Below are 16,934 nucleotides of genomic sequence, written 5' to 3'. Positions count from 1 at the left end.
TTTTATAATTCATGTTTAACCTAATACTTCTACTACAGAACTTAAAATTATTAACAATGTTGAAATAACACTTTACTGTCTGTTTATAATGAAAAAGTCCTACAATTAAATAATGTGCTCTAAATTATACACTGATTCAACATTCTCACTTTAGAAACTCTGTAAAACCCTCCAAAAGAAAATATGCATAAATTATGTTACTCAAGGTAATAAACACTATTGGACTGAATTGTGGTTTTTTCTTCTCTAATTTGTTTGTTTTAAACAATTTAGGAAACTTTAAGGAATTATAGGATTTATTTAATGACTGTTAAGGGGATGAGTGCCCCACTCCCATCCCTACCCCATCAAAAAGGAAGAATACCACTTTGCCTTCCATCTTGGGAAGAGGAATTATAAAGATGTGAAAAATATGTTGGCCCAAGTCAAAGTAAGGATAGTCCTCTTACAAGCCAAAGCAATTAAACATTTACATGTTGTACAAAACAAATATAAAGACAGCCTTTTAGAAACCTTATGAAAAAAAAGTAAATAAAATATAACAATCTGAATTAAAAAACACATACACACACACACAAACTCACGTGCCATAGGACTTTAGAATCTGAAAGGACCTTAGATAAAATCTATTTCAGCACCTTTGTTTTATAGATGAAGAAACCAAAGTCAAGAAAGCATAGACCCTTTACTAAATAGAGAAAATGTAGTAACCGAGCTTTTGCCCCTAAAGAAAATGTTAGTATGATGCAAGCATTCTTTGAGGACATTAAAAAACATTCTTTGCACAAAATGCTAACTGGAGACAGCAAATGTAACAAGAAAGAAGAGAACTAAGAAACAAGGAAGAGAGAATAGAGAGGAGTTAAAGGAAGAGAAAGATATCCAACCCCAAAGGCTGGAAAATAACTAGTTATTAATCTGGTTTTAGTATCTCTACCCACAAGATATATATTAATTACAAAGGGAACAATTACTAATTCAGTGGTTAACTAAGTTATCAGATTTTACATTATCAGCAATAGGAAAAACATACATGGCCCTCTGTAACATGATGCACTGCAGACTTTTGTGCTATTGATATTTCTGCCAAAACTACACAATTTTATTCTAATGGAAAGAAACCATCAGATGGCCTGGCCACTGTAGCTCAGTGGCTAGAGTGTCAGCCCGCTTCTGGTCAAGGGCATATACCTGGGTAGTAGCCCGGTTGGGGCGCATGCAGGAAGGAACTACGTAATCAATGTCTATGTCTCTGTCTCTGTCTCTGTCTCTCTCTCTCTCACAACCCTTCTTCCATTCTCTAAAAATCAATGAAAAGAATGTCTTCCAGTGAGGATTAACAACACAAAAATTCAGACAACCCAAGTTGTGGGATATTTTTACAAATAACTTTAAGACTAAAAAGACAAGAAAAATAAGTGCAACACGCAATCCTGGAGTGGATTCTGGACCCAAAGTATTTTTTTTTTCTTTTGTTATAAAGGACATTATTGTAACAATTGGTAAAGTTTGGATTAAGTTAGGTTATAGTTGAAAAATATACTAAGGTTATATAAAAGACTCTTTTTTGGTCTCCAAGAATTAAACACTAAAGCAGCATCACTTCCACAGCTTACACTCAAACGGTTCCGGGGAAAACATGCAGAGCATACTATGGAAGCACATGGGAGGGGCACCTCGTCCAATCTGGACATTCCCTCAGAAAGGCTTGTTGGGAATGAAGAGCTTATTTACATCTAGAAAGAAGAGTAAGAATTAGTCAGCTAAAGGATGACACAGCTTCAGAAGAGTCACCGATGTGTACTTCACACAGACTGTGACTAAGTGTGATCGCACTGCCTTCCTCCAGTACGCTGCGTGAGAGACAGAATTACTAATAGGTATGGGGCAGGATTCTGGGGGCTGCCAGATGGGGGAAGAGAAGCAGCCATCACAACAGGGGTGCTGAGAAATGGGTCACAGGGAGGCAGGAGGAGGGAAAAGGGAGGCAAAGGGACACTTTCAAGGAAACTTCATTCCCTCTTCAATCCCAGCTCTCCTAATTTTTCAACTAAATGGAAAATGTCCCATGAACCTAACCATTTTTTAAAAAGAAAGAAAAACTTGGCCCTGGCCAGATGTCCAGTGCTTAGAGCATCACCCTCCTGCTATGCCAAGGTTGCAGGGTCAGGACACATACAAGAATCGACCAGTGGATGTATATAAACAAGTAGAACAACAAAACAGTGTTTCTTTCTCTCTCTCTCTCTCTCTCCCTCTCTCTCCCCCTCTCTCTCTCTCTCTAAAATCAACATTTTTTAAATGCTTTCAAAAGAAAAATTTAGGCAAAGACTTCATTATTAAGGTAGATAGATAAATATATTAATAAATAAATGTTCAAGATAAAATATGCTTGGGGGGCACAGTAATATATTCCTCTGGCATTTTGTAATCAGAAAATAGGGACTCAAGTCCCATCTGAGTCATATTGTGGATCTTGAGCAATTTATTTAAACTCAGTCTCACTTTCCCTATCTGTAAAAAAGATATAATTGTAAAGATTAGATAAGGCAATGCTCATAAAGATTTTACCATGGTGTCTAAGAAAATGCTCACAGAAAATGCTCAATATACATTAGTCATTACTGATTCAAAATATTCTTCAGAGGTCTATGTTCCTTAGTAAAATAACAGAACTTGAAACCCTTAGTATTATAATTCAGTGTGTGTGTGTGTGTGTGTGTGTGTGTGTGTGTGTGTGTGTGGTAGGTAGATATATATATATATCTACCTACCTATAGGAAAATGAATTGAAGTCCAACCACCTTATCAAAACACACACCAAAGCCCTGGCCAGGTGGCTCAGTTGGTTGGGACATAGTCCTTTCCTCCCTTATCCTCCCTATCCACCTTCTCTCTTTCTCCCCCTCCCTAAAAATCAATAAAAACATATTATCAGGTGAGGATTTTTTAAAAAGCACAAACTAAAGTCTACCTATACAAGCTCTATCATCACACTATTATAGCTTTTCACCTTACAATTCTACTGAAATCAATTAATACAAACTCTAGAGTAAGTAAGAAATTAGAATATGCCAATTTGTACCCAGATACCAGTGACCTGAGGATATTAAGTTTGGTGCCTTTTTCAATGTTAACTTGTATAAATATTTCAAAAAGGCAACTTTAATTTGCAACAACAAAAAAAGTATAAATATTACAAAGTTTAAATCTATTAACATATTCCATTTTAGCATCATTCTAAATAAATAGCTATTGAGGGCGATAAAAGTAAAGTCATTAAGGTAATTACTAGGATCCACTTTAATAGAATATTACAAGGGTTTCCATTAAAGAAAAAGAAAAAAAAAAGGAATGTGGGGTATTTTGTGACAGGCCACTAAGACAGCTGGAACAAAGCTGTTGGAGCAACAGCTGTGTACTATGTACTGTTTGTCTAAAACCACAAACTAAAGTAACCCATGTCAGACAACTTCATTTGACTAACCAACAGAGTGAATGACTCCTTCCTGAAACTGCTAGAAAGAAATCTAGCCAACTACATAATTTGCAATGAGTTGAGAAAGGAGGAAAACTAAACAATACATGCCTGTGTCTTTAAATTGTAAAATTAAAACGAGAATCACAAGTCTATAACAGAAGTAAAAGTTTTCCACACTATTTTAACACTTGCTAAAATTATGACCATGGAACTAAAGAAATAATTCCCAAACCCAACATTTGATGAAGTCTGAATTATTAACTTGCAACTTCACCAATTCCTACTTCATTCTTAACTTTCAATTGAATGAAAAGTACTTTACCAGAAAACACTGCAGCGGTTAAGAAAATTTTAACATTAAGGAACTTGATCATTTAAAAGTAACTAATTCAAACCAAGTGTTTGGCATGAAATTCCATGCTAATATCTGAAAATAATAAATTCATATAGTACTCAATTGAACTACTATGACCATTCATGTAGATGTCTACATGTCATTAAATTATCAGATCTACACCTTTACTTTACATTTTTATTTCCATTTTTTTATTCCCCAAACCCACAAGTCCTTTCTAACCTTAAGTTCACTCTTTCCTCGGTTTAAAGAACCTGCATAAGGTGAATTTCCCTACCTCACTTTGATTGACATATCTCCAGAGGCAAAAGGGACCAAATTACAAATTTAAGTCACATTATCTTTTACACAAGAATTCTGAAACTTAATGTTGTATTTATCACAAATCTTGTAGTTTGACTTGATTACTTGCTTACTGCTCTTTTCCTTTCAGCTAACGAATTACTAACTGTTGTGATCAACCACATGTTATGATTAACAAAAAACAAGACATTAAGAGAGAACCCACTAGGAAATAAAACAAAAGTAATATATCATTAGAACTTACTATTTTAGGCTGTTTTACATTTCCTAAATCGGGATTTACAGAGAGAGATTAAAGTTGGACTATCTTCTCTAAAGACTATTTTGAATAAAACTGAATGCTATGGATCCAACTGCTAAACCTTTGAAAACTCAACATTCAAATGTGCACATGCTGCATACACATAACCTTTTAATTACAGAGAAACTATAAAATCCAGTTCTTCGACCTCTTTAGTAACTAGCTGCTATGGAACCATAATAAATACAACTTCTCATTCCAAAGACCATTTTTTATTTTATTTTTTTATTTACTATGTGTTAAGACCTAACACTTGCCAGGGTGGCCTGGCTCAGTGGTTGAGCATCAGCCTATGAACCAGGAGATCACAGTTCAATTCCCTGTCAGGGACACATACCCAGGTTACAGGCTCGATCCTCAGTAGGGGGTATGCAGGAGGCACCCATTCAATGATTCTCTCTCATCATTGATGTTTCTCTTTCTCTCCCCCATCCTATCTGGTATCAATAAAAAATACATCTATATATTTAAAAATGATGATAAAATATTTGTATAATACAATCAACAGCTTCCATTTCAAAAGATTTCTGTTAAAATTTGCACCTTATATGACATAAATAAATATTCATTCTTCTCTCATGTTCTTGGAATATTTACAAAGATCAATTAAAAATTCTTAATTATCCAAAACATAGAGAATTTACAGATCATATTCTTTGACAGTATTATTTAGCTTTGTAAAGCCAGAAATCTTTAAAAGAACTAATTCAATCCTTCACCACGTTTAAATTACTCAAATTAAGATATTCAAACTCAAATTAAAATTATCTAAAAATTGATAAAAACCACAGACTTCTTACCAAAGCAAACAATGCAAAATCAGTTTTGCCAAAGTCATGATGGACACTAGACTTTGTGATGATGGTAACAGAAGAAACACATTCTGTCCTCTCTAGAATTCCTTTAAAATATACTTAAAAATATAAGCTATAGGATACAACTATGGCACTAGAGTAAGAGATAGAAGGCAATCAATTTCATTTTTTTTAAAAGGAGAAAGCAACAAAAGTTATATATGAAACCATAAAATACTTCCACACACTATGCAATATAAAATAACCATACTTAAGTTACACTTACACTCTCTCCGAAGGATTTCTTTTGCTTCTAGACCATTCCAATTTTTACACCTACAAGAAAAGCCTTTACTTTGATCTGCATTTTACAGCTTGATATTCTCTATCTCAATCTCGATCTCCTCTTGCCCATGTCTCTCCCATTTGTCTCAGTGCAGAAAGCTTAGACGTGAAGGATTAATAAACTCAAAAACTATCCCTTTTAACCATCAAAAATTTAAATCTCTCCTACAGCCAAAAATACTCTACCCAGCAATGCTATCACTCAGAATCGAAGGCCAGATAAAGAGCTTCACAAATAAATTTAAGCTAAAGGAGTTCATCACCACCAAACCAGAATTATATGAATTGCTGAAAGGGATTCTTTAGGAAGAGGAAGAAGATATAGATAAAAATTATGAACAACAAATACGTAACTATCAACAAGTGAATCTAAAAACCAAGGGAAATAAAAAACCTGATGAACAATATTAACTGGTGAATATAATAGAATCAAAGGTATGGAAGGGCAGTTGACTGATGATTCTCGGGGAAAAGGGGAGTGGGGGGTGCGGGAAGAGACTGAACATAAACTGTGCACCTATGGATGAGGACAATGGAGGATGGGAAAAGGGCAGAGGGTGGGGTGGGAACCTGATAGAGGGAAGCAATGGGGGCGGGGGGGAGATGAGGAACATTTGTAATATTATAATATAAACAATAAAGATTTATTAAATAAATAAAATTTATATCTCTCAGCCAAAAACCCAAATGTGACTGAATGTCTTAACAGATTTAACAGAATTTTACATCTGCTGAAATCTTGCTATTCCAAAAATTGAAGCTTCCTATATCAACTGCAGTTTGGCATCAAAAAGAATAGAAATCTCAGTGGCCTGCAGTAATTCTAAGGGATGACCAGTTCTTTACTTTCAACACCAAGAACAGCTAAGATTACTGGCCAGTGGGGCTCAGTGGTTGAGCACTGATCTATGAACCAGGTCACAGTTTGATTTCTGGTCAGGGCACATGCCCGGGTTGCAGGCTCAATCCCCAGTAGAGGGCATGCAGGAGAAAGCTGATCAATGATTCTCTCTCATCATTGATGTTTCTCCCTCCCTCCCTTTCCTTTCCTCTCTGAAACCAATAAATATATATTTTAAAAAAGAAACAGCTTACGATAAATTTAAAAAAAAAAACCATATTTTGACACACAATAAAAAAAAGATCAATAATACAGAAAGAAAATTTGACAAATTCTCCTAAAATGGATACTGTCTTATCTTTTTCATTAGTTAATTTAAGCCAATATGGTATAAATACTTCAGAGAATCAATGCACAATAGGTAGTTCACAAGATAATTGAGGAAATGAATACAAAAATGGAGAGGAAAGCTTTCCTGAGAGGGTTTCATTGTTTCCCAGGGAAAGTTAGTGAACAGAGAAAAACTTCTAGTTCCTTATTAATGTTTCCATTTCCAATGATAAGAGAAGGCTATAAGTATACAAATAGAAAACCAGTTATTCCTGCAGAATAGAAACTGGAGACCAGCCAGATAAAGGTAAAGCCACGAAAGGTAAATAAAGTAGTACCTCCACTGTTTTAATTCAATAATGTTGGGATCCAATTATTTTATATCCCGCCAAATAATTATTTAGCATGTAAAAGTAATTACAGACTTAGAAATCTGCTCAGTAAAACATACTTGGTAGTATTCTCTGAATCACAATTCATTATGAAAACTAGCTGTTGATGAGGACTGCTTGAAAGCATGAAACCAGTTAGAATGACAGAATTGGCAAAAGCAATAGCCCTCAATGAGGAAGGGATTCATACTACTGAGTTGTTGTTTGTTTGTTTACTATTATAATAACAAAATAAACTGCAAGACAAAAAAGCAATCTTTTAAAAATAATTCAATCACACACTTTTGGTTGCTTTAAATAAGGATACAAAATTTATGAAAGAGCAAACATTAACTGCTAAATTCCTCATTCTCTGTAACTAGAAACACTATTATTCTGATTTTCTAATGAAGTGTTTAAGACTATGAATAGTTTTAATAATTTATGAAGACCAGATCTTATTAGCATAACTGAGTAAAACCAACCCTGCTTATTACTACTATTACCCAAAGCAGCATCCAGAGGTCTTTGATCACACATTCAAGGTGATATCTGCCAGGTTTCTCTCCTGTGGTTATGATTTCCCCTTAGCAACTAGTAATATTTTATGGGCAGATAGATACTCTAGCTACTCAAACTTTCAACCACTAGGGTTTTTTGTGTTTTTGTTTTTGTTTTTTTCATAATTTTTTTTTTATTTCAGAGAGGAATGGAGGAGAAATAGAAACATCAATGATGAGAGATAATTACTGATCCACTGCCTCCTGCACCCTACTGGGGATCCAGCCCACAACCTGGGCATATGCCCTGACAGGGAATCAAACCAGGTCTACAATCAAACACTGAACCAGGACAACTAGTCTCAGCCACTAGTTTTAATATCCATTTATGATGCATACTGTTATGATTGCCAAATGACTTTCTAATTCTATTTCCTCTATACTCATTAGTCAGAATTCTACCTTAAATTCTCTTCCCCCTTCATTTATTTATCACTATGGAGTCATAGATCCTTACTTTATTTTTTTATTTTTTTTAAATCAATCTTTATTGTTCATATTATTACAAAGGTTGCTCATTTCTTCCCCCCTCCACCAGATTCCCACCTCACCCTCTGCCCCCTTCCCCTCCCCCATTGTCCTCATCCATAGGTGCAGTTTATGTTCAGTCTCTTCCTCCCTCCCTTTCCCTGATAGTAAATCCCTTTTCAGACAGTAAATCAGTTACTTAGCATTTTCTCATATCAATAATACCTCCACATGCCCAGTGATACACTTCACTCAAAAGACATTTCCAAATAGGTCAACCAGCCTCATCGAGGCCCCACCCAAGGCACTCACAGATCAACACCCCATCGCTATACCAACTCAACACATCCAGATCTAAGCCTTCATCACTTGATTCAGTAGACCCTCAAGTTCCCACAAAAGGTTCCAGCCATGTCTGAGAGGCAGCCATGGGGCAGGGGCAGGTGAGGAGTGACCTGTTCCGGGCCTAGCTGCTCCGAGCCTGGCCTCTGTTGCTCTGGTTCGTTCCACAACCAGCTGCTCTGGGTCTGGTCACTGCCACTCCCGACCTAGTTGCTCTGGACTTGGCTGCTGCTGCTCCGGGCCTGGCTGCACCCGACCCGGCTGCTCTGGGCCTGGCCGCTCCCAGCCTGGCAGCCGCTGCTCCGGGCCTGGCCACACCAGATCTACATATTTGATTAACAATACATAATCTAGTTTCTGATTTTGGTTATATGCTATGTTTACATAAATAAATGTCCCGATTTTCAGGAAATCTGCATGGAGGTATTTAAAAATAACGGCATTGTCTTCAACTTACACTCTACTAATTCATAATAAAAGCTGTGTATACATAGAGAGGGAAGGATGAAACAGAAATGGTAAAATGTCAGCTTTGAGCTGAAACCGGTTTGGCTCAGTGGATAGAGCGTTGGCTTGGGGACTGAAGGCTGCCCGGTTCGATTCTGGTCAAGGGCATGTACCTTGGCTGCGGGCATATCCCCAGTAGGAGGTGTGCAAGAGGCAGGTGATCGATGACTCTCTCTCATTGATGTTTCTAGCTCTCTCTCTCTCCCTTCCTCTCTGTATAAAATCAATAAAATATATATATATAAAAAAATGTTAGCTTTGAGAAAATCTGGGTAAAGTTTTTTGGTTTTTTTTTTTTAAAGCAACACTGGGTGTGATTTTGACAGTTGTATTCCTATTTCTAGTACTGAACATTTGTTATTTGTAAACAAAGCTCTACCTGGGGGGGAAAGGGGAATCACCATATGAGGGAACAAGATAAGTTGGTTTTCAATATTAAGCTAATATATTCAAACAACAAATTCTGTGACTATAAAAGTTTTAATTAAAGCAAGACAATGCTATTTACTGCTATGCAGCCAATAAACAATCACACTGCTTTCATAAATCACTAAAAATAAAACCAAATTTAAAAGGCAACAAGAAACTCAGTCTAATTATATCCCCATTAGCGCAATTTAACAACTTGTATTTCTTTGCTTCTTTCAAAACCATACCAAAAATATGTGAATATATAAATCTTTGTCTTTTTCATAAAAGCCTGAGAGACATTTCTCTTTGTAAAACAGAAATCAGAGGCCTATCAAGGACATTACTTTAAACTAAAATTCAATCCCAAACACAGACTCAGCGGCTCTACCCAAAGTAATTCAAGATCAAGGCCTTTCAAGAAGATTCAATGACTATTAACTCCACACTGTCTACGAATAGAGAGAAAGTCTTTTACTCGTTAGCACTTTTCAGTAAGGAGGGCACAGTAGAATACCATACAGGTACTTCTATTTTTCCATACAAAAAAAGAAAGAAATGTTCATGTAGCATCATTACAAAGTCTGTTTCAATTTTAAGAGATCAATTTTATTTTGAAAAAGGAAAGGAACTTTTAATAAATTAAAAACAGTATTGGTTTTTAAAAAGTCTCTTTCTCTACCCTCCCCCACTTTTAAAGTTAGCATTTATTTTCTTAGGTGAATTAAACAGACTGCTTTCATTTCAAAACTTGGGAAAGACCCAGGACACTTTCAACAACACCGGTGGATTAAAAACACCTTCCCAGGAGTTAGCTGCCTGTCAAAAGCAGGGTTCTTGAACTACTCAGCAGACATGTCCCCTCTACACTCCTGCAACTTCTCCATCACAGGAGGACACACACAAAAAACACACACACAGATTAGAACAAGAAAAATCGGAGGTTAGAATTTCCTTGTTTCTCCTCTGACAAAAGTGGTCAACCTCTATTAAGAAGAGTGTTGCGCCCTAACCGGTTTGGCTCAGTGGATAGAGCGTCGGCCTGCAGACTCAAGGATTCCAGGTTCGATTCTGGTCAAGGGCATGTAACTTGGTTCGATTCTGGTCAAGGGCATACCCAGTGTTAGAGTGTATAGGAGGCAGCTGGCCAATGTTTCTAACTCTCTATTCCTCTCCCTTCATCTCTGTAAAAAATCAATAAAATATAAAATAAAACAAAAAACACCTAAGTTGTTAAAAGAAGAAGACAAAGCAGACAGTGTTGCCCTGGCCGGTGTAGCTCACTTGGTGTGCCCAGAGAGGTTGCCAACTTGATTCCAGGTCAGGGCAGAAGGGTAGCACACTGTGTGTGTGTTGAGGGAGAGTGAAGGCTGCCAATTGATATTTCTCTCTCTTTCCTCTCCCTTGTTCTCTCTAAAATCAATAAAACATTAAAAAAAAAAGAAGAAAAAAAAAAAGAAAAAAGAAAGAAGGCAGTGTTCTTCCTAGAATACCTAGCATTTGTTTCTATCAATAGTAATTGCCAGCAGAATCACTTCAACTGTTACCAAAATGAGGAAATCTCTAGTATCCACTACCTTGGGGAGAGATGTCTTCTTTTTCAGTGCTAAGAATTCATTTGTAAATTACTCTGAAAATGTAAAACAGTAATTGCACTCTAAAAATAAGTCTACAGGATGGTTTCAAATTCACAGATAAAAATAATTTAAAGTGATTTATAATTGCAGGATGTCTTCAAGATGTAGCAAGAGAACAGCAATTGGGGAATCTACACCTTCACACGTGGATCAATTAATTGAGAACACCAATACATGAGTCTTGAAGTTTCTTTCAGGATCTGTCACAGGAAAGAGCCATGAAAAAGCACTCAGTAAAAGACAAACTTTAGGTAAAAAGCAATGTCTGAGTCAGGTCCAGACTAACAGATTACAAGACTAAAACTCAGTATGTGAGAAATCAGCTACCCCCAACATAGCTCAAAATCTGATAAACTGCCGAATAAAATGTTGTTAATCGAAGACCAGAACCTGGGAAATTCCTCTCTAATTCTGGAAAACATGTTTGGTCTCTTTTCAAAGTTGCTAGATTAGCATTAACTCAAAACCCCAATGATTCCTCCACTACTTCTCAAAATTAACCCCCAAGTGATAAAAAAGAATTTCCCCAACTCAAAATGGGGTCAACATTTATCACCTAAATAACCACAAAAAGTGAGGAGGGGATTAGGAGGTTGGGTGGAAAGGGGGAGGAGAGGGTTGAAGACTTAAGAGACCAGATCATGTGTCAAGGAAAAATGAACAAATTATAAATTTTGTTTTGGAGGAACAAGATAGAGAAGTAACAGCAAATAAAGCCAAGTAACAATTATTTACTTACTCTGTAGATGGCACTGTGCTAAATAATTTGCATGTTTTATATCATTTTCTCCCAGAAGTCCTTCAAGTACTACTATTAGTTCCCTTTTCATATAGAAACTGGCTTGGAGAACCTAAGGATCTTGACCCAAAACACACAGCTAGTTAACTGAGAAAGGACCTTGAATTTGAAAGATGCAGAGATTTGTTCGACCAAACTAGATATTTAATGAAGAAACTGAAGCTTGAAAAGATTAGGGAGATTAAGATATCCCCCAGTTTTACCTGAGTAGGGAGGCCTAGGACCCAGATATTAAATGCTCTCTCCACTTCACTTTGTACAATGTTAAGATCATTTTTGGCTGGAGTTTACTAGCCATTTGGGTATTCTATTGACCAATATAACCTAAAACTTTTTCCCAAAAACTATAAACAGCAGCCCTCGCTGGTTTGGGTCAGTGGATAGAGCTTTTTTGCCAGAGGACTGAAGAATACCAGGTTGATTCTGGTCAAGGCATATGCTGGGGTTGCAGGCTCCATCCCCAGTAAAGGGCATGCAGGAGGCACCAGGTCAATGATTCTCTCCCTCTCTCTCCCTGAAATCAATAAGAATATATATATATATTTTTTTAAACCACATACAACTATGAGCAACAGAAATGTCACATACACACATACATTCTTAACATAAAATTTTACGTTTTATCACATTTATATTCATTTTTAAAGAGGAAAGTGCACCTTAATTAAGTAATTATTGCCTTAATTTCCTAATTTTGCATCTCTTCATATGTGTAGAAGGCAACATGTAAATCTAAAGTCAGGGCTAAATGCAAAGTTGTTTTGAACTTCTCCACTCCCCAATTTATTATATTTTTTCTGCTCAAGATTGTAAAAGAAAAAATATATAGTGAACCTTATTTTAAAAATAAACTTTTTTTTTTTAATCTCAGGAGTCTTAAAAAATAAATAAAACCAATTTAAGCCATCCTGATCTCCTCTGAAGAGAACTGACTTCCGCTTGTTAAGATTATTATCCTTCTGCCGTCTCCTCTCTCTCCAATTACTACGGCTAGACAATCACAGCAGAATGAATTTTAATTTCCCAGGAGTCAGACAATAAATAGTAGCTCTATTAAGTAAAGATGATAGTCATGTTAGCTCCACAATCTATCAATAATCTTATGCCTGTAGCTTTACTGTGTACTAGACAGTGTTCTCGTCTCTTGACATACAGGAATTCATTTAATTTTCTTAAGAGTGGTACTTCATACTTCCTATTTCCTCAGTTTACAGATGGGGAAACTGAGATACAGACAGGTTCAGTAAAATTTGCCTAAGATTACACAGAGCTAACACTCTATCCAGGCGGCCCTGCCTGGAGCTGGATAGAGCATCGTTCTGTATACCAAAAGGTGACAGGTTTGACTCTGGGAAGGCACATACACAGGTCAAAATGAAACACCCTCTCCAGGTGGTCTGGCTCCTGACTTTCCAGAAAGTCTCCTCAAAATCAGAACCCATGTTTCTCCCTTTCACGGGCCCCAAGTCACCAATCACACTCCCCTCCCTGACTGCCTCCTCTCTCAACGCTAGCATGACTTCCCATACTCACACAAGACATGTTCTCTCTCCCCACTATCAACTGTACATTGTACTTTTATCAAAGTACAAAGGGACTTTGCCCTGATTCTGGATTCCCTTTGCATTTAAGTGTATTACAGAACTGTACACAAACTTACACTAGCCATCATTAACCGAAGTACATACTACATGCCAGACACAATGCTAAGAAGGTTCCCATAATAAAGAATGTGATCAGACCCGTTTTACTGAAGATAAAACTGAGGCTAGGAGAAGCTAAATACCTATTTTGGCCATGTTCTCACGGTGAATAAGTAACATAGCAAGACCAGGCATTCAAGTCTATGAGTCAAAGCTCACACTATTTCTCTACGTATAAATGCATGTCTTCCTCAAGCATACATGGGTCCTCTATTTCTTTTACATCATCCAGAGCACCTAGGTACATTCCTATTCATAAAGGAGACACTGCTTTAACAAATGAATTCTAGAAAATCGTCAGAAAGCCAGCAATTCCGCTTTTTCCTCGTGGTTTCTAATACTATTTCCAAAAACAAAGGGTCCAATTCCTTAATTGAATCATTCACTTACATTCAGATTCAAATACATTCAGAACACAAGATCACTCTCACTCCTGGACAACTCCCCTCCCGCCCCATTCACTGCAGCCCCCAAAGAGAGGGTGAGCTATCCATTGCTCTGCCACCGGTTCCTGCAAGTCTCCCTTAGCCCTGGGGAACAGCAACACGCCGGCGTCCCTGCTTCTGCAGCCTGCTCAACTTAAACCGGTCTCACCTCGTACGTGTGATTTTTGTAACCCACTAATGAGCACACTGGAAATGCTCGTTACATGCACATCTCTTCCCGGATACAAAGGTTGAAGCAGCAGTCTTTAAAATACCTTGAAGTAGCCTCACGTCAATGACTGCTCATTTAGTCAAGGTGAAAGGTAACAGTCACATGTATGTGTCAGTACTCTGCCTTTTCATGCCACGACTGATAACAAACGGGTGGAACGTACGCCAGGAATAAATATTTCCCCCAAAGAATCTGAACAGCACTCACACTGATAGACCAAGAAGAGTATCTTTGTTACTTGTTATAACGAGGTATACCTTCCTTCTCTCATAGCTTAAGCCACACCTTTTAGGTTCACAAAAGCAGAGAGATAACTGGGTCTGGGTCGGTCTCTCTCTCTCTCTCTCTCTCTCTCTCTCTCTCTCTCTCTCTCTCTCTCTCTCTCTCTTTATCCCAAAAAAAGATCAGTCGAATCTCTCTCACCAGAGCAAATCGCAAGAATGAAGAATTCCACCTCCCTTTTCTTTCCCATCCCTTCCCCTCCGCCTTCAGCTACCAGAGAGGGTTGGGGGTGGGGGTGGGAGCCGGTGGTTGGAACAGACACATAGCTCCGCTCGGCTCGGCTCGGCCGGTCGGTCAGTCGGTCACCTCCCAGCCTGGCCCATCCCAAACTTCACCTTGGCACGGCCAGGGGGAGGAGGAGGAGGAGGAAGACACCAGGAATTCCTAGCAAACGGTCTCCCCCTCCCCCCCCAATTCGAAGAACAATTCTTCACTTCCTCGAAGCCACCACCTCCCTGGGGCATTATCCCACACTCCCACCCGGGCACGTTACCTAGGAGGACACTTAAAAAGGAAAGCACACGCGCGCGCACACACAAAGAGAGGCGCACACACTGCCTGGAGCGGGCAGCGAGAAGCGCGGGGACCACGCGGCCCCGCGGCCAAGTTGCCACCGCGATCGGATCGCACGCTCGGACCGGGCAGGCGGGAGGCGGCCGGGCTCCATCCCGCCCCGCGCCCGCCGCCCCGGGTCTCCGGGCAGGAAGCCCGGCGCGGCGGCCAGGCGCTGCCTCCCCGCGGGGCTCGGCTCGGGGCTCGGGGCTCGGGCCCCCGCCGGAGCGATAAGGTGGATCGGCGCTTCCTACCCTCCCGGCTCCGCCCTCCCGGCCACATTCCTGAGAAGCCCGACTCCCGGGGCGCGAGCGGGGCGCCAGGCGAACGGGAGCGCAGCGCGGCGGCCGCGGGGGAGGAGGACCGGACCGGCCCCGCGTCCCCCGCCCGCCCGCCCGCGCGGCGCCTCCGGGGCGGGGTCGCGGCGGCCGCGCCGCCACAGGTACGAGAGCCCCCGTGCGCCGCCCCCTCCCCGGCCTCCCCGCCGCCATCCCCGGGGGGCCCGCTCCAGGCACCTGGATGAACTGGATGGTGAGCGCCGACTTGCCCACGCCGCCGCCGCCGACCACCACGAGCCGGTACTTCTCCTGGCCGGAGCCGTCCCGCCAGCCGGCCGCGGCCATGGGGACGCCGCCGAGCCCGGCCCGGCCACGCCGAGCCGCCGCTGCCGCCGCCGCCGCCCGCCCTAGGCCCGGCTCCGGGGACGTGTGCGGCCGGCGGGCTGCGGGCGGGCGAGCGGGCGGGCGGGCGGGCGGGCGGGGGTCCCGGGCGCCCGGAGCTGCGGGGAAGGCCGGTGCGGGCGGCAGCGCGGCGCCCCGGCTGGCCGAGTCCCGCCCGAGGCGCGGAGGAGCGGGGTGACCGCAGGGGCCGGGGGCAGCCGCGACCGAGGGGCGCGCGAGTCCACACGGCTCCGCAGCGCCAGCCGAACCAGCCTCCAGCGCCGCTACAAATGGCCGTCTGGGGGCCGGGCTGCTGGGCTGGTGCTGCATATGCATGAGGGGGGGGGGGCTTCGCTGCATATGTATGAGGGGCGGGGTCGGGAGGGGCGGGGCCGCTCGAGATTCCGGAGCTGCCTGGGAGCTGAGACCATCAGTAGTATGCAGACTCTCACTACATTTACAATCATGTGACACCATTCTGACCTTCCTAGCTCCTACTTTTGCATATGTGGTTTCGTTTCCCTGGAATACTTTTATTCCAATTATTTGTTTGCCTATATCATTTAGTATTCAGGCCTTTCAGGGCGCTTTCCCTGGATTACCCAGCGCTGGGGTGAGTGCATGAGTACCAGTGAGAGAGGGTGTCAAGTGGGAATGGGAAGAAAGACAAGCTCTTCCATAATTTCGTATGTCAGGGATTATATGGATGGGCGGGGAGAATACAGTATGTGAAGGCACGTGTGAAAAAATAGAGCTGCTGTGATCTAAACTCCATTTGTAGGAGAATACGGTAAATATCCTGTTTTAAGAGTGCAGATGGTGACATGATTGAAGAACAGTATGTGTCAGTGATTGAGGATCAGCGCTGTGTCACGGTAATTGTGTGTGATGAACTTGTGGTGGTGACAGTGTGTGGGGACTGTGACCGGGAACTGAGCATGGGGACTAATCAGTCACAGTGATGGAGCATGCTTGGGCAAGAGTGAATAAGATAGATTTTGTGTGTGTCAGGAGAATGTCTTAGTGTCTGTGTTTATGTGTGGGAACTATATAGTAATGTATTAATAGCTGAGGAGTATGTGTGTGAGAGATTAGTACTTATTTGTACATTACATACCAGGAACATTGCTGAAGATCCTTTTCTTAAACAAAACAATGTCCCTGTCCTCTGGAAACTTAGAGTCCAATGGGAGAGACAGCCAGGACAACAAACAGAGTAACTACTAGACACCCGTGGCA

At 40.7% G+C, this 16,934-nt stretch overlaps 1 protein-coding gene across 1 annotated transcript in view; it reads right to left on the bottom strand.

Annotated features, from left to right (window-relative positions):
• The window catches only part of RRAS2 (RAS related 2), a 72,634-nt gene extending 56,633 nt beyond the window's left edge, over positions 1 to 16,001 (bottom strand). Inside the window, exon 1 of the mRNA XM_036426483.2 lies at positions 15,552 to 16,001. Within this exon, the coding sequence (XP_036282376.1) occupies positions 15,552 to 15,659 (108 nt within the window). The 5' untranslated portion in view covers positions 15,660 to 16,001. The remainder of the gene's footprint in view (positions 1 to 15,551) is intronic.
• Between the last annotated feature and the right edge of the window lie 933 nt (positions 16,002 to 16,934).

This window comes from Pipistrellus kuhlii, unplaced genomic scaffold, assembly GCF_014108245.1.
Source record: "Pipistrellus kuhlii isolate mPipKuh1 unplaced genomic scaffold, mPipKuh1.p scaffold_m20_p_9, whole genome shotgun sequence".
Taxonomy (NCBI): Eukaryota; Metazoa; Chordata; class Mammalia; order Chiroptera; family Vespertilionidae; genus Pipistrellus; species Pipistrellus kuhlii.
Note: the sequence above shows the minus strand (reverse complement) of the source record. Positions and strands in the feature narration are given on the sequence as shown.